At 31.6% G+C, this 25235-nt stretch overlaps 1 protein-coding gene across 1 annotated transcript in view; it reads left to right on the top strand.

The window, feature by feature from the left end:
- The first annotated feature begins 7382 nt into the window (after positions 1 to 7382).
- The window catches only part of LOC114336694 (palmitoyltransferase Hip14), an 83844-nt gene continuing 65991 nt past the window's right edge, over positions 7383 to 25235 (top strand). Inside the window, exons 1-3 of the mRNA XM_050650432.1 lie at positions 7383 to 7667; positions 7997 to 8314; positions 9197 to 9418. Of these exons, the coding sequence (XP_050506389.1) occupies positions 7518 to 7667; positions 7997 to 8314; positions 9197 to 9418 (690 nt within the window). The 5' untranslated portion in view covers positions 7383 to 7517. The remainder of the gene's footprint in view (positions 7668 to 7996; positions 8315 to 9196; positions 9419 to 25235) is intronic.

Raw genomic sequence — 25235 nt, 5'->3', positions numbered from 1 at the left:
AACGCCCTGACAGGAGAAGGCTTGGGAAAAATAGTATTAGACTTGTTGAAAGATTGGATCCGAAGAAATGTGTAGGAATCGGTACTGACTTTAATAATATCTACTTTAGCCCTATATTAGAAATAAAATTCACCATAATTAGCCCTAATTTTTAAAAAGTACCCCCTCCCAAAGTTCATGTATAGTTGTATAGTGCAGTCACTGAAGGTAAAAATCAACGATTACCTTCAATTTCGGTGAACCTTCATCGATTTTCACGAAAATCGGTCAGTGGTTAGAGGATACCTCAAGAAACAAAGGTGACATGGTACCACCTTGCGCCTTTACCCTGAGGGTGGATACCTCCCCTTCTCGGGGGTGAAAATTATTTTATAAAAAATAACTGCACAAATCAATAAAAGAACAAATTATAAGCAAAATTTATTATATAAAGTTATTAAAATAAGTCAATACTTTTTAAGTTATTAAAGATCAAAAATTTTAATTATTCGTGAAAAAAATGCATGTTTTGAAGCGGTTTTTCGTAAATCACTGAAAAAGTGTGAATTTTTACAAAATATGAATAGTATTTTAATTCGTATAGCTTATATTCTAAGAATAAACTCTTAAATCACGCGCATTTAGATTATTGAGCTACAACCCCTTAGCAAGAAAACCATCCCATATTCCCGGCTTAAGAGAGAGTTGTACTTAAAATAATTTAAATTAATTATTTGGCGACTACATATTGTTTAATAATTTATGAGCTCGCAAAATATACGCATCTCAATTATTGAATTGCCATTTTCTTTCTATAGTGCCGTCACTGAAGGTAAAAATCAACTATGATCTTCGATTTCGGTAAATCTCGAAGGGGCGGTATCCACCCTCAGGGTGAAGGCGCAAGGTGGTACCATGTCACCTTTGTTTCTTGAGTTATCCTCTAACCACTGACCAATTTTCGTGAAAATTGATGAAGGTTCACCGAAATTGAAGGTAATCGTTGATTTTTACCTTCAGTGACTGCACTATACAAAATAAATTGCAATTTACTGATCTAAATGCGCGTAATTTGGGAGCTCATAAATTATTAAATGGTATGTAGTCGCCAAATAATTAATTTAATGCATTTAAGTACAACTTTCTCTTAAGCCGGAAAGATGGGGTGGTTTTCTTGCGAAGGGGTTGTAGCTCAATAATCGAAATGCACGTGATTTAATAGTTTTTTCTTAGAATATATAAGCTATAGGAATTATATCCGCAAATACGATATATTTTAAGTTTTCTCAGCATTTTTCTCTTAAGAGGAAACAGTAGCGATCAACAGTTAGCGAAAACGCGTTCCAAGATTGCGGCTGTAATTTTGAATATTTTTTCGAGATATTTGGCACATGTATTCGTAATATAATAAAGAATGGCGGTACAGATCCCAATTTGAAAAATATATTAATATTTGGAAATTACTCTGTAATTAAATACAATATTAAAAAAACGAGCCTGTAACGCCATTAAGAAGAACAAAAAATACACTTTCTTCAAATAAACTTTTTTATCCGATGCCTAGATTTTGTGTCATTTTGGAACTACTAATGAAATAAAAAATTTTAGTAGTTCCAAAATGACACAAAATATAGGCATCGGATAAAAAAGTTTATTTGAAGAAAGTGTATTTTTTTGTTCTTCTTAATGGCGGTACAGACTTGTTTTCTTACTATTGTATTTAATTACAGAGTAATTTCCACATATTAATATATTTTTCAAATTGGGCTCTGTACCGCCATTCTTTATTATATTACAAATACGTGTGCCAAATATCTCGAAAAAATATTCAAAATTACAGCCGCAATCTTGCAACGCGTTTTTGCTACCTGTTGATCGCTACTGTATCACCTTAAGTTAAATCAATTAAAGGGTTGTTTGGGGATGAAGGGGATGAGCTCAAAAATCGAAACTATATCATTTCAAGAGCTCATAAATAGCTCGTAATTCTGCCGCAAAAATCGATTCAATATTCCTATTTTTAAGTAGTGGTTAAATATTAAATTCCTGCTCAGTGGAACGAGCTCAAAATTTTTAATTTGCGGAATATGAAAGCTCATAAATAGCTCATAAATCAGGGCTATTTGTTTTTTAATTTTTGCAAGGGGGGGGGCAGCTCAACACGGGTTATTCAATCATTATACGCCAAAATTGTCATATTCCGCCGCTACGGACACTGGCATAGTTTCGTGTATCCACACCATGGTCACGCACGGAGCGAAAAAACTTTTTCCACCTACCTCTACCGAAAGTATACTTTTCCGGACCTAATTGTAGGGAGCAAAGTTGTACTTTTCCTCCCTAGGGAGGAAAATATTTTTCCTCCCTAGGGAGGAAAAGTAAAAGTGACCTCATGGTATTTCATTCATGAAATATAACTTATTGACGCCCTGTACAATATCTATTTTCTATTACGTAAGTATTTATACATTTCAACGTTTATTTAAAAACACTCTGTATTTTGCAGAATGGTAAAAAACAGTAAATTGTTATTCTGATTTAACAATGTTTACATTAATAATTTGACTTATATTTGACAGTTGACAGTTATATTGTACCTACTTGTTAGTTTTAGTTCTAATAAATTTTGTTGGTTAGTTACATAAATAAATTAAGTAAAAATGAAAAAATGACTTGTTATTTGAGGAAGGTGGAAAAACCATATGTATAACATGGGAGTAAAGTGCCTTTTCCTCCCTTGAATGATTACTGCCCTCCGCTACGCGTCGGGCAGTAAACTTCATTCTCGGGAGAAAAAGTAGCACTTTCCTCCCTTGTTATACAAATAGCTATTTCCACCTATCTCTACCGAAAGTTTACTTTTCCGGACCTGATTGTATACAGTATCTATACATTTTAGCGTTTATTTATAAAACACCCTGTATTTTACAGAATGGTAAAAAACAGTAAATTGTTATTTTGAAACAATGTTTACATTAATAATTTGACTTATATTTGACAGTTGACACTTATATTGAACCTACTTGTTAGTTTTAGTTTTAATAAATTTTGTTGGTTAGTTACATAAATAAATTAAGTAAAAATGAACAATGATTTGTTAATAATTTGAGGAAGGTGGAAAAACCATATGCATAACATGGGAGTAAAGTGCCTTTTCCTCCCTTGAATGATTACAGTAAACTTCATTCTCAGGAGGAAAAGTAGCACTTTCCTCCCTTGTTATACAAATAGCTATTGTTTGTATCTCGCATATAAAAGTCACTAAATATTTGTTGTATACATGATATCTGTAAGTTAAGGCTGTATGCTCGCCCCAGTTAGGTAAATTATTCCGATTCGTTTTTTGTGCACAAACTTACTCAAAAAGACGTCCTTATAACAAATCCACAGGGTGCCAGACAATTTTTTAGCTTCTTTGGGTAATTATGAGCAAAAAATTTCTGTTGTGAGTTATATCTAAAATTGATTGTTGTCGAGTTATACCTACGCGATTTAAAATTTGAAAAGCGCGAAAATGGCCACTTTCAAGGCTTAATAATTCGGTTAAAAATTATTATTATGATAGTCAAAAGTAATCAAATCCAAGTTTAAAGCCCTCCCTACAAGATCCTGAAGAAATTGCTGCCATTATTTTATTAAGCTGTTATTTTTAATTATTAACAATTAGCGATAGCGTGCACTGAAGCGGCCGTCATTGGTGCGTGCGAGAGAGGTGCAACATTCCGGCTGTCCAATAGTGTATCTCTCTCGCATTCACCATTGATGGTTGTCGCAATACGCACTTAGCGCTCATTGTTAATAATTAAAAATAACAGCTTATTAACCCGGGAGTAGTCGCGCTCACTTCTGTAACGTCGATAGTCGCGTGTGAGATTCTATCTCAAAATACGAATTTAAAACAAATTTTTATTTTGTACTATTTTTATCTACTTTTTATATTGAAAATATATATTTCTAACCATTTTATTAAAAAACCTGTGTTAACGGCCACCTGTCCTAACGGCCAGTTTAAAAATTTCCCAAACCAATTATATGTAGACTACAAAAACTGGCAATACGATCCACCTTTCTACATCGGCCAATAGTTCTTTATTTTTAGTGGCCGTTACTGACAAATTTTACTGTACAGTAAAACCTGTGTTAACGGTCACCTGCCAACATCGGCCACCTGTCCTAACGGCCAGTTTAAAAATTTCCCAAACCAATTATATGTAGACTACAAAGCTGGCAATAGCGGCCACCTTTCTATATCGTCCAATAGTTCTTTCATTTTTAGTGGCCGTTACTGACAGGTTTTACTGTATTACGAAAAAGGATGAAATGTGAGATTATATTTAATGGCGTGACTACTCGCGGGTTAAAGCTAATTGGCTCTCCCCAAAGCCATAAAATCCACAAAAAGAAGAAAAAAAAATTCCTACGCATTACTACGCCCTTTCTCGAGGCACTTACGAAATTTTTTCAAAATTGCAAAATTTTTCATCAAGTTATCGCGAAAAAGGATAAAAATTGAGATTCTATCTCACCGCGCGACTACTAGCGGGTTAATAAAATAATGGCAAAAATTTCTTCAGCATCCTGTAGGGGGTTTTAAACTTTGGCTTACTTGGTCACTTTCTGACTTTTATATTAATAATTTTTAACCGAGTTAATAAACCTTAAAAATGGTAATTTTCGTGTTTTTTCAAATTTTAAATCGCGTATAACTCAACCACAATCAATTTTAGAAAAAAATCACAAGAGACGTTTTTTGCACAGAATAACCCAAAGAATCTAAAAACATTGTACCGGGTGTCCCAATAACAATGGTTCTCGGCCATATCTCAGGAATCGTTTATAGTACAGCTTTGGGGAAAACAATTTTATAACAAAAGTTGCCTCGGGAAAAGCCTGGAAATTATTTTCATAATTGTAAGTCCACCGCTAGAGGGCGTAACTGAATATAAAAAATTTAAAAATTAAAATTTTACAAAATTTGCCTTATGAAAGGGCACTTTAAATTAGATCATCGTATTCATCTTGAAATTCTGCGCATATTTGATTTCACAAGTTTAAGTCTACCTTTGCAAATAAGAGGTGGAGGTGAGTGGGAACCTTGTTATGAAAAAATGGCTGTAAGTCCGGTTCTGCTAAATAGATTTTTGCAAACTTGGTCTCGTTGAAAACAGCTCTTTTTCGTCAATGTAATAGTTATAATTTCGAAACAGCGTAATAAGTAATATGCCAGCTAGGAGGCGCTATTTTATTTTTTTCAGAAATCTAGTTTTCTTTGGTAAATATTAAATACAAGTATGCATTTTTAATCATATATTACAAAATAATACCAAATTAGCAACAGAATAGCGAAAACCGCATGTCGATATCTTTTTTCTATCTCGAGATATTTTAAGAAACGTAAATTTTAAACATAACTGATGCTGTCACCGGTAAACGAAGTTCCGGAAATCAAAGTGGAAACAAGTAGTGTGCTGTGGAAAAAAATAGAGCGTAGCACGGAGTACCGACAGATGTGAATACTTCTTATATATGTATTCGATTATATTCGGTTCGAGTCAATTCGATTACATTCGATTATATTTAATTTTATTTAATATATCTTATGCCTATAATTTAATACATATACATAATATATACCCAATTTAATACATAATATATACTAGTGATTTCACCCGTTAATTTTAGGATTAATAAACAGAAAGTTACATGAAGCTTTAAATTATTTTTCTTAATAAAGTAACCAATATTTTTTTTCAATTTGGCGAAAAATTTAATTAGTAATGAAGTATAGTAAATACTTCGTGTAAATTTGAATCGTAAATAATGCATGGAAGAGTTCATTTATTATTAGATAGGTACTTCCGTTAAAGGGGAGGCCCTTATACAAAAGTGACCTTTTTAAAGTTATTAATACATTATTCCTTTTAACCTACATATCCTCAAATTGTATTTTTAAACATTTTATTTATTTTATATAATAATAATTAAATTCACTATCAAATTTGAAATAATTTTTTTTTAAGTTTGTTAATCCTAAGATTAACGGGTAAAATTACTAGTACAGTTTGTCAAACGTAACAAAGAGTTTAAAAATCTCACAATCGCCATAAAAGCTCATGGTGATTGTAAGATTTTTAAACTCTTTGCTACGTTTGACAAACCATATATATTGTGTATTAAATTGGGTATATATTATAAATTAAATTATAGGCAAAATTGGTTAATTCTTAAATAAAATTAAATCTAATCGAATGGAATCGAACCGAATATAATCGAATCTATAGGAAATTTTTAGTTCTGTCGGCACTCCGCAAGTGCTACGCTCTAATTTTTTTCCATAGCACACTACTTGCCTCCATTTTGATTTCATGAACTCCGTGTACCGGTAACAGTATCAGTTATGTTTCTAAATTATACGTTTCTTAAGATATCTCGAGATAGAAAAAAGGTATCGACATGCGGTTTTCGCTATCCTGTTGCTAATTTGGTCTAATTTTGTAATGCAGGATTAAAAATGCATACTTGTATTTAATATTTTCCAAAGAAAACTATATTTCTGAAAAAAATAAAATAGCGCCTCCTAGCTGGTATATTACTTATTAGGCTGTTTCAAAATTATAACTCTTACATGGACGAAAAAGAGGTGTTTTCAACGAGACCAAGTTTGCAAAAATCGATTTAGCAGAACCGGAGTTACAGCCATTTTTTCATAACAAGGTTCCCACTCACCCCCACCTCTTATTTGCAAAGGCAGACTTAAACTTGTGAAATCAAATGTGCGCAGAATTTTATGAAGAATACGATGATCTAATTTCCAGTGCCCTCTCATTAGGCAAATTTTGTATAATTTAGATTTTTAAATTTTTGGTATTTAGTTACGCCCTCTAGCGGTGGACTTACAATTATGAAAATAATTTCCAGGCTTTTCCCGAGGCAACTTTTGTTATAAAATTTTTTTCCCAAAGCTGTAGTATAAACGGTTCCTGAGATATGGCCGAGAGCCATTCTTATTGGGATACCCGGTACAAGGTGAAAAAATTGAGTTTGTTTAAAAAAATTGTTTAAACAATTTTCCGACCGCAGTACCTTCTGGCACCCTGTGGATTTATTATGAGGACCTCTTTTTGAGTAAGTTTGTGCAAAAAACGAATCGGAATAATTTACCTAACGGGGGCAAGCATACAGCCTGAACTATGTAAAAAGACTGTATTTCTAAAAATAATAACGAAAAATACATTAGTACGACCCTGTCCCCCGTCCCCGTCAGAAATATTTTCTTGATAATGACAGGCGACAGACACCAAACCACCGAACAACCAAACTTACAAGTTTTTGCTTGGTACTAGTTAGTACTCATTCTGTCCCTTTTTTTCTTATTAAAAGCGTATCTGCACTCTTTCTAATCACCTAATCAGAATCGAACGAAAGTGAATATGTTTAATATGTCAATGTCAAATAATATGTCAAAAATTAACCTAGTTGTTATTTGCATTTTTAATCTTTTAGGGCAGTTTTAAATAACGGCCTTATTTTGGTGCACAATGTACCAAAATGCTTGTGGAGCCGCAGCTGCCAGTGCCGGGGGTTGTGTAGAAACTGATAGAGAATGCCACAGCTTAATATCCAAGGAACCTACAATACCAGCAGTGGAACATGATTATAGTGGTTTTGATATTGTTAAAGCCACACAGGTATTTATTCCAATACATAAAAACATTAGTTCTACATTCTACAGATCTTTGAGTTTTGAGTCTATGTATGCCTAACTTCCTCCACGTTCTTGTGTCTAGCTTTGTCTTTCCAGTTATTTATTCTGATTTTTAATGTTTATAATCATTTCTAACTCAGTTATTCTTTTGACTTCTTCCTATTAGATTTACCAGCTTATTTAATTTTAAAAAGCTCTGCAGAATTGTTATGTTTCTTTGTTGTTCATCAACTAATTCTTTGGTATTTTTTTAACTTTCTTAAGCTATTTCGCACTATTTACCTAAAATTTTACTACTGCTCTGATTTTTAGTATGGAGCTCTTGCCAGGGTAAAAGAACTGATAGAAGCTGGGTATGACGTTAATGAAAGAGACGCAGAAAATGTTACGTTATTACATTGGGCTTCAATTAACAACAGAAAAGAGATTATGTCTTTATTTATTGATAAAGGGGCTGAAGTAGATGCTATCGGTGGTGAATTACAAGCTACCCCTTTACATTGGGCTACACGCCAAGGCCATCTAGATGCTGCTGTCTTATTAATGAATGCTGGAGCAGATCCAACATTAAGAGATGCAGAAGGATGTTCTTGTATACATTTAGCAGCACAATTTGGACATACAGCATTGGTAAGTTTAAAATCAAAGAACAGATATGCAATTTATCCCAGTTATTATATCAGCTTTTCATAACTTAGCTCAATCTTCATAGAATGAACCTTAAAATTTTACGAAAATTATGGACTGGGGTCCACATGGATTAAAACCAATCATTCAAATTGCAAATGTAAAAAAACGTCAATAAAACATTTATTTATTAAAATAAATTGAAAAACAGAATTGCCACTAATTAATAACTTTTCAACAATATTCTGTCTGGACTCCTCTAGTAATAGAACACTCATGGTATAGTCACTACATCATAATAGACTCATCTCTTCTTTACATGCTATTACATAATTCAATGCTATGCGGGAACAATGTTGTAAACGCCAAATCAGCTGAATATAAAAAATATATTACAAAATACAAAAATTGTTATGAAGGTGTAATGATTTTTTTTTTAATAAATAATCATTTCATTAATTCGGTTTCTTGTATTTGATCTAAAAATACCCTTTTTTTATGAAATTGAAATTATGAAAAATATTTCACATAAATACAGTAGAACCCCGATTATCCGTGCTCCTCGGGACCAAAGGTGGCATGGATAATTGAAAAGCACGGATAATCCGAACATTTATTTCTTAGTATAATACTAAGTACTTCTTAGTATAATACTACCTACAATAAAAAGATAACAGAAAAAATAAATATTTCGTTATGAGTCTCCCTCTCGGCGTATAGAATTTCCGGCGAGTGATTTATGGTGCTGCTATTTTGATAAAACCTCAAAAATGCAATTTAAGTAATAGAAAATTATAGCACAAATAATCCACATCCCGGATAATCAGGGTTCAATGGTACTAGCAATATCCCTAAGTTTTGTTGAGCAAATGATTCATATTTTAGGTTGCATATTTTGTCGCCAGAGGAGTTAGCCCTGATCTAGTGGACAGAGTTGGTATGACACCTTTAATGTGGGCTGTTTGGAAAATTTGTAGTCTAGATCCCACAAGATTGTTATTGACATTAGGAGCTTCAACTAATTTAACTGATCAGCAAGGCAATACAGCACTACATTGGGCAATTTTAGCTAGAAATACAACAGCAATATCTACATTAATTCTACAGGTAAATAATATTATTCCTTTTTTCTAAGTTATCTAATAAAACAAGTTATACAATTTACCATTTTTATTGGGAATACCTAAGCCACAATTTTACTTTAAAATAAGTTTATTTTGATGTTTCAATTACCACCTCAGAAGTGGAATTTTTGCGAACTGGAAATTGAAAAGTCAAAATTAACTCAGTTTAAAGCAAAACTGTGGTTTATTCCCAATAAAAATAGTTATTGTATTAAAATGTCACAAGAAAATAGCTTCAGAACACAACAGTTTATAGTTATTTTATTGTACATTTGTTGATGGGCAGCAAATTCATTATATGAATTATGCAGACATGACATGATATATTCTTGTGTTTTGATCAACAATTTAGAGATTATGCATCATTACTTGTCAGAAATATTTTTCTTTGTTAGTTGTTTACTATACAAATAATATCTATAATTTTTTATTTTAATTAATGATGTCAATAAATTTACTTTACTTTCATTACTATCCGAAATATATTAATAATTAACAACAATATTATTATAGTGTATAATTAATAAAATAAATCCTTTAATATTTTAAGGCTACTTATCGCTATCGGCTACATGTACTGGATAGTATTTAATATAAAGTATTGTAGACTGATCAAATAAAATTACAATACATGTAAATCAAAATGTAATTCCGTACAGGTTGGAATAAATTTTTTATCAAAGTTTAGGTCAAAACAAAAGCTATTTTCAAGAAAGTATATGCTTCAAATGAGGGGATTATTGTTTAAATAATTAAAATTTGGTAATTTTTGCACAAAATTTACTTTTTTAACTGCTGCAGCAATTTTTGTTTTTATTAAGGATTTTACAGTTTTTCTTCTGCAAAGATGAAGAAATAGTCTTTTATATGCGACTTACTAAATTAAATTTGACCCTTAATTTTTTTCAATAATTGTAAATCAAAATTGAAAAACAAGTTTCCAAAAAAATATTATTTGCAATATAAATAAGCACTATAAAATATTTTGTTTTGCAGAAAAAGTTGCGCTATGATATCACTATAAATTGACAAAAAAATTGGTTGATAAATATTGATTAGTTTATGAGATATTTAATTTGTTTATAAAAAATTACCATTTTTTCAACTGCAAAAACGCGGTTGTTGCCGACAGAATATACAAGTTTTAAAGGTCTTATTTTGTTTGCTTTTATATATATTTTCGATAAATGTATTGATAAATTAAAATTTTAATTAAACACCCTTTCAAAATGGCGTTTGAAAATTGGTGTAATTTGTTTAAAACTTGTTTTTTTAATAACATCAGCGAGATTAAAAATTTAAAAATTATTTTTCGATATTCGTTTTCCTGGTAGTTTTTGACACACTTACAAAAGAAAAAAATTCTAGATCTATTTTTTGCCGAGATAGCTTTTCCAAGTTTAAAAATTCATAATTTGTTTATTTATCAATATTAACATTTTAAAGTGCTTGAGTACATCTATTAACCTTAATACTTAAAAATGTCATTTATACACGTATTAAAAATTGTAGAATATTTTGAAAAATGATGATATTGGTAGTACCTTAAATGAAAACTTTTTGGCTGAAAATTGCCGGAGGAGTAGTTTTCAATATCTCAGTTAATAATGGGCCAATTTCAATGTTTTCTTTTAATTTGGGGTAGCATATAAAAATAATAGCATCTGCACGACAGTGGCGTGCTGGAACTTTTCAAGCTTTCACGCAGCCTGGTGATTTTATAGAAAAGCGGCCTCCCATCCTTATTTTATCTTCTATTATCAAAATTTTTATTTCTTATTTATAAGACAAAAATACTTCTTGTTCTTCTTCTATTTGTATAAACATGACTGTCTGTTTTTTCAATGTGCCTCTATTAAGTTGTCGTTCCATCGTTTTTGTGGTCTTCCCACTGATCATCTTCCTATTGGGAACCGTCTCTCGCTGTCCTTACTACTCTATTTATTGTCATTCGGCGTATGTGGCCACTCCATTCTATTCTTCTGTTTCTTATCCAGTTATTAATATTGCTCACCTTGAATTTCCGCTGTATATCTGTACTTCTAGCTCTGTGTCCATCCCATAGAGTCTTACCATCGATTTTTCGTACGGTTTTTTGTCCTCTCTGTGTCGGGTCGTGTTTCTGCCGCGTCTGTCATTAGTGGTCTTATGACTGTTTTGTAAATTCTGCCTTTCATTTCTTTTCCGATATTTTTATTTCTCCATGTTGTGTCATTCAGACAACCTGCTGCTCTGTTTATTCTATTTACTTGATCTTCCACTTTTGTTTAGAGCCTTTCGTAGCTAGATAGTGTGATGTTGTTCGTAAATTGTAGAGTTGAGGAACAAAAATGGGAGATTTAAGGAACAAATAAAACGTTGTTTACCCAATGGCTGTATTTTAAGGACTACTTGTTAAACAAACGTTGAAAGCAACACACTATACAGTAAATAGTAAAGCGGCCAGTAGATGGCACTGCTATAAAAATATTTAATTTATTTATCTATATCCAACACTCCCACTAGATAAACAAATTAAGAAAATAACATTTATCAAATGTTTATTACACTATCTTAACTAAACCAATCTCTTTCAAAAACTTATTATGTTTCACAGAACTCAAGCTTTTTGTCAAGAGATCAGCTGGCATGTTAGCTGTGTCCAAATATTCCAGCTTTATCAAACCTTTGTTTACAGCTTCTTTGACAAAATGATATCGGATATCAATGTGTTTCGTCCTTCTATTCAATACAGGATTTATTGCTAATTTATGAGCTCCCATATTATCATTATATAGTATAACGATTTCATCAATACCCAACATCTCATACAACAAATTTTTTAAAAAAATAGCCTCTTTAGCAGCTTCTGATACTGCTATGTATTCCGCTTCTGTGCTTGACAGAGAAACACTATTCTGTTTTCTGCTTTCCCAGACAATAGGTCCACCAGAAAACTGAAAATAGAAGCCCGTATAAGATTTTCTGTCATGAGAATTACTCCCCCAACTGGCATCTACATAGCCTTTCAAATATTTTAATATTCGTTTTACATGCTTCCAATGCGTTTCTGAATGATAATTATTAAATTGACTGAGATAACTTACAGGATATGAAATGTCTGGTCTTGTCAAAACTGACAAATACATAAGACCACCTATTAAATTCTGATAAGGCACTTGAGCAGATGCATTATCGTCTCTATTCAAATTTAAACTAATTTCCATTGGGGTAGAAACCTCTTTCGAATCCTCCATATTGAACCTTTTTAACAACTGTTCAATATAGGATTTTTGATCTAAAGTTATAACACCATTCTCTTTATTATGAGTTACTCTCATACCTAAACAATTCTTAATTTCTCCCAAATCTTTAATTCTGAAACATTCATTTAATTTCAACTTTAAATTATCTGATTCATCTGAATCATTAGAAAAAATAAAAAAATCATCAACATAAACAGAGATAATGGTTTTTAGATTATTTTTCATCTTTGTGTATAGACATGGCTCATAATCAGATTTCTTATAACCTAGATTAATTAAGAAATTATCAACTTTTTCATACCAAGACCGAGCTGACTGTTTTAAACCATATATGGCTTTCTTTAGCCTTAATACTTTATTATTTTCAATTTCTAAACCTTCAGGTACTGTCATAAAAACTTTTTCTTTTAAATCACCATTTAAAAAAGCCGTCGCAACATCAAGATGAAAAATATCCAAATTCAAATTTGCTGACAAAGCAAATAAAAGTCTTAATGTAGAATGCCTTATGACTGGAGAAAAGGTTTCATTATAATCAACACCAAATTTTTGAGTGTAACCTTTTGCTACCAGTCTTGCACGATATTTCACTTTACCTGAGTTATCAACCTTTTTCTTGTATACCCACTTACACTTCACTACACAACCATCTTCAGGAACATCAACCACTTCCCATGCTGAGTTATCCTCGAAAGACTGCAGTTCTTCTGTCATAGCCCCTAACCATAAGTTACTATCTGGTCTAGACATGGCATCCTCGACACTAACCGGATCAGAGTCACTATCCGAGCACAAATAAGTCACAAACTCATCAAACCTTTTTGGCTTAGGTATTCTTGTTGATCTCCTGATTTCATCCACTGGCAAATTCGGCAAGTCACATACATAATCGGGATCATTGTTCTCAACAATTTCATCAGTCGATGTGTTCTCTTCAACCTGATGATTCTGATCCTGACATGATGTATTATTATCTCCCACTGAATCTAACATTTCTTTTGCCCCATGTTCACCTTCTAAATCAACATGAATCACTTCACACCTTTTTGTGTCTTCCATAATTTGTACGTCTCTACTTACTATTATTTCTTTAGTGGTCGGATTATACACCCTGTATCCTTTCGTAGTCTCAGAGTATCCTACTAAAATGTGCAGAATAGCCTTTTTCTCCCATTTTGATCTTTTTTCTTTTGGAACATGTACCATCACCTTGCTGCCAAATATTCTAAGACCACTAACGTCAGGTTTGCTATCTGTCCACATTTCAAATGGTGTTTTCTTTAAGCCGGAAGCCAGCGATCTATTTTTTAGATAAACAGCTGTGTTTACAGCTTCAGCCCAAAACATTTTTTCAAGATTAGCATCAAACAACAGACATTTTGCCTTTTCTATGATTGTCCGATTTAAACGTTCGGCTACACCATTTTGTTCAGGAGTGTAGGGATTCGTTTTTTGATGTATAATACCATTTACAGTTAAATATTCTTCAAATTCTTTTGAACAAAACTCTCCACCATTGTCACTTCGCAAAGTTTTTATATGGACACCCTTCTGGTTTTCTGCCATACTTTTAAAATTTTTAAAACAATTAAAAACTTCACTTTTTGTTTTAATAAAATAAATGAATACCATTTTACTAAAATCATCTTGGAAAGTAACAAAATATTTAGAGCCACCTAATGATTTGTTTTCCATGGGCCCGCATACATCGCTGTGAATAAGCTGTAATAAACTACTGGCCCTGTGACCTTTTTCTGGAAACGGTAATCTCGTTTGTTTCCCCTCACAACAAACTATACAGTTTTGCTTGTTAATATCAATTTTCCCAGTCACATTCAGTCCATCTACTATTCCATCTTTCATTTTATTTAGATATAGGCTATTTAGATGACCGAAACGTCTGTGCCAGGTATCCCCAGTTACAAATAAACAATTTTTACGATCTGAAATACATTCAGTATTCAATTTATAAACACCATCTATCAATTCAGCTGTTGCAATAATTCCATTTTTATTGTATATTTTGCAACCTGCATTTTCAAATATAACTTCATTTCCATTTTTAATCAATTGAGAAACAGATAAAAGATTTGTCGTCAGATCAGGAACATATAATATATTATTGATGCTTACCTCTAATCTCTTTTTATCGACAATTGTTGTTACCATCATATCACCAGCACATTTCACTTCCAAACTTTCACTGTTAGCCACAGTTATATTGGACGAACTTGCATCTCGGATATTTGTCAACCAATCTTTTCTCGCTGTAAGATGCGTGCTGCATCCAGAATCGACATAAAAATCTGTAGATTTAAAGTTTCCACTTAAGAATGTTGCACTAAACGCATTATTATTAGCACTAGGGCACTTATTCATATAATGACCTTTTTGTTTACACCGGAAGCAGGTTACGTTTTTCTTGTTAACTTTTTTGACATGCTTAGTGCTAACTTCACTCGACTTTGACATAAAAGCTGTCTGCTTTTCACTGTTAGTGCTGTTTATCTGCATATCTAGCAATTTAGATTTGATTACATCAGTGGTAATAGAGATCCCCGAATGTTCAATTGCCAATAACATTGGAGTATACTGTTCCGGAAGTCCCGCTTGGAGAAGCGATCCCAACCACAAGTCATCAATTTGGAAACCAGTCCTATTCAACTTCTGTGCAGTTTCGATCACCTGATTCACATAGGATTCCATGGAACTGCAATTTTCCAACCTTAGTGATATGAGTGTTCGAAGCAATCCTATTTTCCTCGAAAAACCTGAGTCTTCGAATAACTTTTTCAGCTTATCCCATACATCTTTCGCCGTTTCAGCTTCTTTCACATGCAAATATATGGATGGATCCAAAGTCAATATTAACTTAGCTTTGGCTTTGGCAACAAGCGTTGTGTCTTGTTCAGTTCCCTGAATACACTTTGTTAGTCCTTCTAGAACAAAGACATTCTCAACCGCGAACGACCAGTCCTGGTAGTTATCTCTACCGGTTAAACGCGGCACACTTGTAAGATAATTCACCGCCATTTTCGATACTGTTAATAACCACGTTGTTAACCAACAAACCGACTAACTAACTTTTTATCGAATGAACACACACTGTTTTGATTTGAACGACCAGAAAATCTTCCACTTAATCGTTTGAGCCCATAACCTGTTCGTAAATTGTAGAGTTGAGGAACAAAAATGGGAGATTTAAGGAACAAATAAAACGTTGTTTACCCAATGGCTGTATTTTAAGGACTACTTGTTAAACAAACGTTGAAAGCAACACACTATACAGTAAATAGTAAAGCGGCCAGTAGATGGCACTGCTATAAAAATATTTAATTTATTTATCTATATCCAACAGATGTCTAATTATTAAAACTCCATCACTTGTTCTATTATCTGACCTTCCAGCTCCAATTTACATCTTATTGAATTTGCTGTTATAACCATGCATTTTGTCTTTTTTGGGGAAATTAACATGTTAAATTTTCTGGCGGTTATGTTAAATTGGTGCAGCGTACGTTGTAAGAAATATTTGATCTCCTGCGAAGAGTTGAGTACGAAAGCAATAAAATTGGTCTGAAAATCAATAAAGCTAAGACAAAAATAATGGTGGTCGACAGATTCGACACTATTCAACTGACTAACATGTTACAGGAATACCAAAGAGTAAACACCTTTGTCTATCTCAGGTTTAGTACAACTGACGATGGTAACTGTGAAGCAAAAGTAAGGAGACGTATTGATATTGCAAAAAATGCGATAAGTCGCCTAACTAAAGTTTGGAAAGACATATCTATCTCAAAATATCAAGCTGAGACTCATTGAGTCCAAGTGTGGTGCTTTTGAGAGCGGATGTCTTTGAGATGTGGTGCTGGAGAAGAATGCTGCGCATACCTTGGACAGCTCATAGGACAAACGTTTCCATTCTAAACCAACTCAAAATTAAAAAAAAAGTCTGCCCACAGTATATCTGTAACGAATTCTGCAATTATTCGGTCACGTGGTTCACAGAGGTGAAGATAGTTTGGAGATATTAATTGTTTCTGGAAACGTTTCGGGGAAAAGATCAAGAGGAGGATCACCAACTAGATGGTCCGACAATATTAAGAATTCAGCTGAAAAGTCATTCTCCAAAGCACTTAGAGCAGCTGAAGATAGAGACCAATGGAATAAAATTGTTAGGAATATTGAAAGAAATCACGATCCAGTAATGGTGAAACCACAAGAGAGAGAGAGAGAGATACGTTGTAAATCATCTTCACTTTGAGACATTAGTATTGGAAAACATCCAAAAATACTTAATGAACTTTTCCTAGAGACACATAATATCTAAAAAAATATATATACAATTGCTGAGTCGTATTTTGTGTAAAAGTCTGTGTTTATATTATCAGCCGAATAATACCTATTCATGGCCCAATTCAACGTCTTAATTCTAACTGTTTTGAAATACAGGGTGTATAATATACACCAGTTTTATATTATATATTAATTCCAGTTGTTTGTTTTATATTATAAAACAGACAACTGGAATTAATGCAATATTATTCAAATGGCTCGAACACTATGTATGGAAATAAAATATTTTTGAATTGTTTTGTTAATATCATTCGATTAGAAATTAAAAAAAAATTGTTACATCCAAAATTTTTTGTGAAAACACTTATTTGACCGGCCTCAATAGGCTGCGGCCTCTCAGTGATTGCACCGATTCATTTATATGGCCAGCACGCCACTGCTGTACGACACGACCATTTTTGCCATAAATAATCATTAACTAGTTATAAACAATTTTTTTTTCAAAAAATTTTTTTCCCTGGTATTGTGATAAAAAAAAGTTGACACCAAAGATAATCACAAAAGAGTATTAAAATAAATTTTTATTTTAAAAATTTATCAAAATAGTAAAATTTTGTTAAAGAATCATAAAAACTTTTTTCTTTGTACAAATCATTGGCAAAATCTCGCAAAGATAATGTGAATACAAAATATAATATATAAAAAATGGAGGACAACCTCTATATAAATAAATGTATATAAGTGAATATAAATTAACAAATATACACAATTTTTAGTGTATTACCTGTTAAAAAGATTATAAAATTAAATGTAAAATACATAATATATATTTTAATATTGAACAAAGAAAAAAGTATTTAACAAATTTTAATGCCAATTCAGTATTATTTTTTTTATAAAAAATCTTTTGTGTCAACTTTTATTTATAACATCTAGAGAAACAAAATTTGAAAAAAAATTGTTTATAACAAATTGACGATTATTTATTGTTAAAAGTGTCATTTAGATGTTATTACTATTTTTATAAGCTACCATAAACTAAAATACAACATTGAAATTGGTCCATTATTAACGAAGATATTGCAAAGTACTACTGCACCACACTTCATGCAAAAAGTTTTCAGTTAAGGTCGCTGCGAAAATCATTATTTCTCAAAATATTCTAAAATTTTAACTCTATGTATAAATGCCATTGTTAAGTAGTAGGGTTGATAGATGTACTCACGCACTTTAAAATGTTAATATTGATAAATAAACAAATTATGAATTTTTTTTCTTTTGTAAGTGTGTCAAAAACTACCAGGAACACGAATAGCGAAAAATAATTTCAAAATGTTTAATCCCGGTGATGTTATTAAAAAACAAGTTTTAAACAAATTACACCACTTTTCAAGGGCCATTTTGAAAGGGTGTTTAATTAAAATTTTAATCTGTCAATACACTTACCGAAAATATACATAAAAGCAAACAAAATGAGACCTTTAAAACTTGTATACTCTATCGGCAACAACCGCGTTTTTGCAATTGAAAAAATAGTAATTTTTTATAAACAAATTAAATATCTCATAAACTACTCAATATTTATCAACCAATTTTTTTGTCAATTTATAGTGATATCGTAGCGCAACTTTTTCTGTAAAACAAAATATTTTATAGTGCTAAGTTATATTGCAAATAATATTTTTTTGGAAATTTGTTTTTCAATTTTGATTTTCAATTATTTAAATAAATTATGGGTCAAATTTAATTTAGTAAGTCTCATATAAAAGACTGTTTCTTCGTCTTTGCAGAAAAAATTGTAAAATCCGTAATAAAAACAAAAATTGCCGCAGTAGTTAAAAAAGTAAATTTTGTGCAAAAATTACCAATTTTTAATTATTTAAACAATGATCCCCTCATATGAATCATATACTTTCTTGAGAATATCTTTTGTTTTTACCTAAACTTTACTAAAAAATTTATTCTAACCTGTACGGAATTACATTTTGATTTTATTTTATTTTATTGGGCTATTGTAGGTATAACACCATATTGTTTATAAATAAATTTTTGGTTTTGGAAAATTTATTAAATTATAGTGTGTACCATACTCCATAACGACACCGATTCGTTGTTCCTTTTCTGACAAGTTCACAATAATAATCAATTAATAAAATTGATTTGCTAATTGAGGCACCTTCTTTATTTTCGTACTTTTTTTCTTCCTAACTAAACTTTCTTTAGTATCTTTTGGAAATATAGCTTTTTATCACAAACCACACTCTTCGCGCGACCATACACTATGTGACTAGTAAAGGCAATTCCATGCCTGTTTCTTAATAACAAAAAATCCAAAAAAAAATTAATAAAATAAATTAAAATATAGCAAAAATAATTATAACAATGCAAAAAGGAAAGAAAGGAAAGAAATCAAACAACATAACAAAGGAAAACAGTCCAATCGTGATGAATCCAGAATATAAAATAATTTCGGAGGGTATATTTACCTGTCTACCCTGACGGAATCAGTCAATCAATCAAGGGAATTAGTACGTACAACATTAATCATGTGTAGACAAATGTGCGGAACATTGTTTATTTACTAACTAAACACTCTACAAATATTGAGCAGTACTATTCAGCCTTATCAATATGTTAGAATTAGTAACAATGTTCTTTGCTTTATGGATCCACTCATCATCATCATCACGTCGCGCTACAACCCTGGGTGGGTCCTGCCTGGCTGACTGTACAACTTTTTTCCAATTTGTTCTGTCGTCCATTAACCTAGGGTCAAATGGAATGTTCATTTTCTGGAGATCTGCTTGGATGTTATCTCTCCCATAGGAACTCTCCCATTGTAGGAATTTCCTCCCATACCAGTCTTACAAGTCTCTCGTTATGAAATATGTGCACGTGGCCTGCCCATCTTAGTCGCTGTGATTTAATTTCTTGGACAATACCGGTGTCATTGTAGAGTGCTTTTAATTAGATATTGGTTCTGATCCTATACTGGTTATGGATCCACTCCGAATGTAAAAGAATAGTAATAATAAAATAAGTCAAAATAAATTACATTAAAAACCGTCGCTTCGTGCGTAGACGATAGGAAAGCTCTAATATCTGCCGGCATTTTTCTTTGAAGTCAACCTTACAATATCCGATAGTCAAAAATAATCAAGGCACTGAGTTCACTATTAATAAGTTCCAAATAAAAGAAATACCTTTTTCTTGGTAACTGTCTGCAAAAGTAATTTAATAATTTTCCAAACCTTGGATCTCTGTGGAGTACAATAAGAAATACCTTTTTTTTGGTAACTGTCTGCAAAAGTAATTTAATAATTTTCCAAGCCTTCCAAGTTGAGTACGAAAGCAATAAAATTGGTCTGAAAATCAATAAAGCTAAGACAAAAATAATGGTGGTCGACAGATTCGACACTATTCAACTGACTAACATGTTACAGGAATACCAAAGAGTAAACACCTTTGTCTATCTCAGGTTTAGTACAACTGACGATGGTAACTGTGAAGCAAAAGTAAGGAGACGTATTGATATTGCAAAAAATGCGATAAGTCGCCTAACTAAAGTTTGGAAAGACATATCTATCTCAAAATATCAAGCTGAGACTCATTGAGTCCAAGTGTGGTGCTTTTGAGAGCGGATGCCTTTGAGATGTGGTGCTGGAGAAGAATGCTGCGCATACCTTGGACAGCTCATAGGACAAACGTTTCCATTCTAAACCAACTCAAAATTAAAAAAAAAGTCTGCCCACAGTATATCTGTAACGAATTCTGCAATTATTCGGTCACGTGGTTCACAGAGGTGAAGATAGTTTGGAGATATTAATTGTTTCTGGAAACGTTTCGGGGAAAAGATCAAGAGGAGGATCACCAACTAGATGGTCCGACAATATTAAGAATTCAGCTGAAAAGTCATTCTCCAAAGCACTTAGAGCAGCTGAAGATAGAGACCAATGGAATAAAATTGTTAGGAATATTGAAAGAAATCACGATCCACAGTAATGGTGAAACCACAAGAGAGAGAGAGATACGTTGTAAATCATCTTCACTTTGAGACATTAGTATTGGAAAACATCCAAAAATACTTAATGAACTTTTCCTAGAGACACATAATATCTGAAAAAATATATATACAATTGCTGAGTCGTATTTTGTGTAAAAGTCTGTGTTTATATTATCAGCCGAATAATACCTATTCATGGCCCAATTCAACGTCTTAATTCTAACTGTTTTGAAATACAGGGTGTATAATATACACCAGTTTTATATTATATATTAATTCCAGTTGTTTGTTTTATATTATAAAACAGACAACTGGAATTAATGCAATATTATTCAAATGGCTCGAACACTATGTATGGAAATAAAATATTTTTGAATTGTTTTGTTAATATCATTCGATTAGAAATTAAAAAAAAATTGCTACATCCAAAATTTTTTGTGAAAACACTTATTTGACCGGCCTCAATAGGCTGCGGCCTCTCGGTGATTGCACCGATTCATTTATATGGCCAGCACGCCACTGCTGTACGACACGACCATTTTTGCCATAAATAATCATTAACTAGTTATAAACAATTTTTTTTTCAAAACATTTTTTTCCCTGGTATTGTGATAAAAAAAAGTTGACACCAAAGATAATCACAAAAGAGTATTAAAATAAATTTTTATTTTAAAAATTTATCAAAATAGTAAAATTTTGTTAAAGAATCATAAAAACTTTTTTCTTTGTACAAATCATTGGCAAAATCTCGCAAAGATAATGTGAATACAAAATATAATATATAAAAAATGGAGGACAACCTCTATATAAATAAATGTATATAAGTGAATATAAATTAACAAATATACACAATTTTTAGTGTATTACCTGTTAAAAAGATTATAAAATTAAATGTAAAATACATAATATATATTTTAATATTGAACAAAGAAAAAAGTATTTAACAAATTTTAATGCCAATTCAGTATTATTTTTTTTATAAAAAATCTTTTGTGTCAACTTTTATTTATAACATCTAGAGAAACAAAATTTGAAAAAAAATTGTTTATAACAAATTGACGATTATTTATTGTTAAAAGTGTCATTTAGATGTTATTACTATTTTTATAAGCTACCATAAACTAAAATACAACATTGAAATTGGTCCATTATTAACGAAGATATTGCAAAGTACTACTGCACCACACTTCATGCAAAAAGTTTTCAGTTAAGGTCGCTGCGAAAATCATTATTTCTCAAAATATTCTAAAATTTTAACTCTATGTATAAATGCCATTGTTAAGTAGTAGGGTTGATAGATGTACTCACGCACTTTAAAATGTTAATATTGATAAATAAACAAATTATGAATTTTTAAACTTGGAAAAGCTATCTCGGCAAAAAATGGATCTAGAAATTTTTTTTCTTTTGTAAGTGTGTCAAAAACTACCAGGAACACGAATAGCGAAAAATAATTTCAAAATGTTTAATCCCGGTGATGTTATTAAAAAACAAGTTTTAAACAAATTACACCACTTTTCAAGGGCCATTTTGAAAGGGTGTTTAATTAAAATTTTAATCTTTCAATACACTTACCGAAAATATACATAAAAGCAAACAAAATGAGACCTTTAAAACTTGTATACTCTATCGGCAACAACCGCGTTTTTGCAATTGAAAAAATAGTAATTTTTTATAAACAAATTAAATAGGTATCTCATAAACTACTCAATATTTATCAACCAATTTTTTTGTCAATTTATAGTGATGTCGTAGCGCAACTTTTTCTGTAAAACAAAATATTTTATAGTGCTAAGTTATATTGCAAATAATATTTTTTTGGAAATTTGTTTTTCAATTTTGATTTTCAATTATTTAAATAAATTATGGGTCAAATTTAATTTAGTAAGTCTCATATAAAAGACTGTTTCTTCGTCTTTGCAGAAAAAATTGTAAAATCCGTAATAAAAACAAAAATTGCCGCAGCAGTTAAAAAAGTAAATTTTGTGCAAAAATTACCAATTTTTAATTATTTAAACAATGATCCCCTCATATGAATCATATACTTTCTTGAGAATATCTTTTGTTTTTACCTAAACTTTACTAAAAAATTTATTCTAACCTGTACGGAATTACATTTTGATTTTATTTTATTTTATTGGGCTATTGTAGGTATAACACCATATTGTTTATAAATAAATTTTTGGTTTTGGAAAATTTATTAAATTATAGTGTGTACCATACTCCATAACGACACCGATTCGTTGTTCCTTTTCTGACAAGTTCACAATAATAATCAATTAATAAAATTGATTTGCTAATTGAGGCACCTTCTTTATTTTCGTATTTTTTTTCTTCCTAACTAAACTTTCTTTAGTATCTTTTGGAAATATAGCTTTTTATCACAAACCACACTCTTCGCGCGACCATACACTATGTGACTAGTAAAGGCAATTCCATGCCTGTTTCTTAATAACAAAAAATCCAAAAAAAAATTAATAAAATAAATTAAAATATAGCAAAAATAATTATAACAATGCAAAAAGGAAAGAAAGGAAAGAAATCAAACAACATAACAAAGGAAAACAGTCCAATCGTGATGAATCCAGAATATAAAATAATTTCGGAGGGTATATTTACCTGTCTACCCTGACGGAATCAGTCAATCAATCAAGGGAATTAGTACGTACAACATTAATCATGTGTAGACAAATGTGCGGAACATTGTTTATTTACTAACTAAACACTCTACAAATATTGAGCAGTACTATTCAGCCTTATCAATATGTTAGAATTAGTAACGATGTTCTTTGCTTTATGGATCCACTCATCATCATCATCACGTCGCGCTACAACCCTGGGTGGGTCCTGCCTGGCTGACTGTACAACTTTTTTCCAATTTGTTCTGTCGTCCATTAACCTAGGGTCAAATGGAATGTTCATTTTCTGGAGATCTGCTTGGATGTTATCTCTCCCATAGGAACTCTCCCATTGTAGGAATTTCCTCCCATACCAGTCTTACAAGTCTCTCGTTATGAAATATGTGCACGTGGCCTGCCCATCTTAGTCGCTGTGATTTAATTTCTTGGACAATACCGGTGTCATTGTAGAGTGCTTTTAATTAGATATTGGTTCTGATCCTATACTGGTTATGGATCCACTCCGAATGTAAAAGAATAGTAATAATAAAATAAGTCAAAATAAATTACATTAAAAACCGTCGCTTCGTGCGTAGACGATAGGAAAGCTCTAATATCTGCCGGCATTTTTCTTTGAAGTCAACCTTACAATATCCGATAGTCAAAAATAATCAAGGCACTGAGTTCACTATTAATAAGTTCCAAATAAAAGAAATACCTTTTTCTTGGTAACTGTCTGCAAAAGTAATTTAATAATTTTCCAAACCTTGGATCTCTGTGGAGTACAATAAGAAATACCTTTTTTTTGGTAACTGTCTGCAAAAGTAATTTAATAATTTTCCAAGCCTTGGATCTCTGTGGAGTACAATTTAACAAAATCAGATAAAATCCATAAGGAAAGAATATTCCTGTAGCTGGCTTTATACCATTAATCACAACATTTTTTATTGAAAATCCTTTATAAAGGGTATTTATATAATTAATTTTATTCTTCTTCTTTACGTGCCATCTCCGCGACGAAGGTTGGCAATCATCATTGTTATTCTCACTTTTGAGACTACAGCCCGAAAGAGTTCAGTTGAGCTGCATCTAAACCCTTCTCTCAGATTTCTCAGCCAGGACATTTTCTCCTACCTATGCTCTGCGCCTTCCTTGAATCTTTTCCTGCATAATTAATTGTAGGAGTTAATATCTGCTGATATATGACCCTTTATATGAACTATATGTTATATGAACTTTAATTTTATTAAAATCCCCTAAAGGGCTACATCAAATCATAGAACATTTTCGATATAAAAAATTTAACCTTATTTTTGTTTTGTCCTTTTATGTTAAAAAAAAGTATAGTAACAGTCTTTTTACATTATTGACCATGGATAGTAATGCCAACTGGATGAGAAGGGCTGACAATGGATGACAACAGTCGCCATCCATCGTCCATAATGTAAGGATGGATCCTGCTGGTCAGCAACCCACATGTTGTCTGTGGAGTCATGCGATGCCTAAGGGTCATATCCATGCCAATATTATTTATAGTTTGGGAATTAGAAATAATAATGTAAATTTAACATATTTTCATAACATCTAACTAAAGGGTTTATATCCAAGTATTTTTGGTGGCTCAGCATGTGATTA

Source organism: Diabrotica virgifera, chromosome 5 (assembly GCF_917563875.1).
Source record: "Diabrotica virgifera virgifera chromosome 5, PGI_DIABVI_V3a".
In the NCBI taxonomy this organism is placed as follows: Eukaryota; Metazoa; Arthropoda; class Insecta; order Coleoptera; family Chrysomelidae; genus Diabrotica; species Diabrotica virgifera.
Note: the sequence above shows the minus strand (reverse complement) of the source record. Positions and strands in the feature narration are given on the sequence as shown.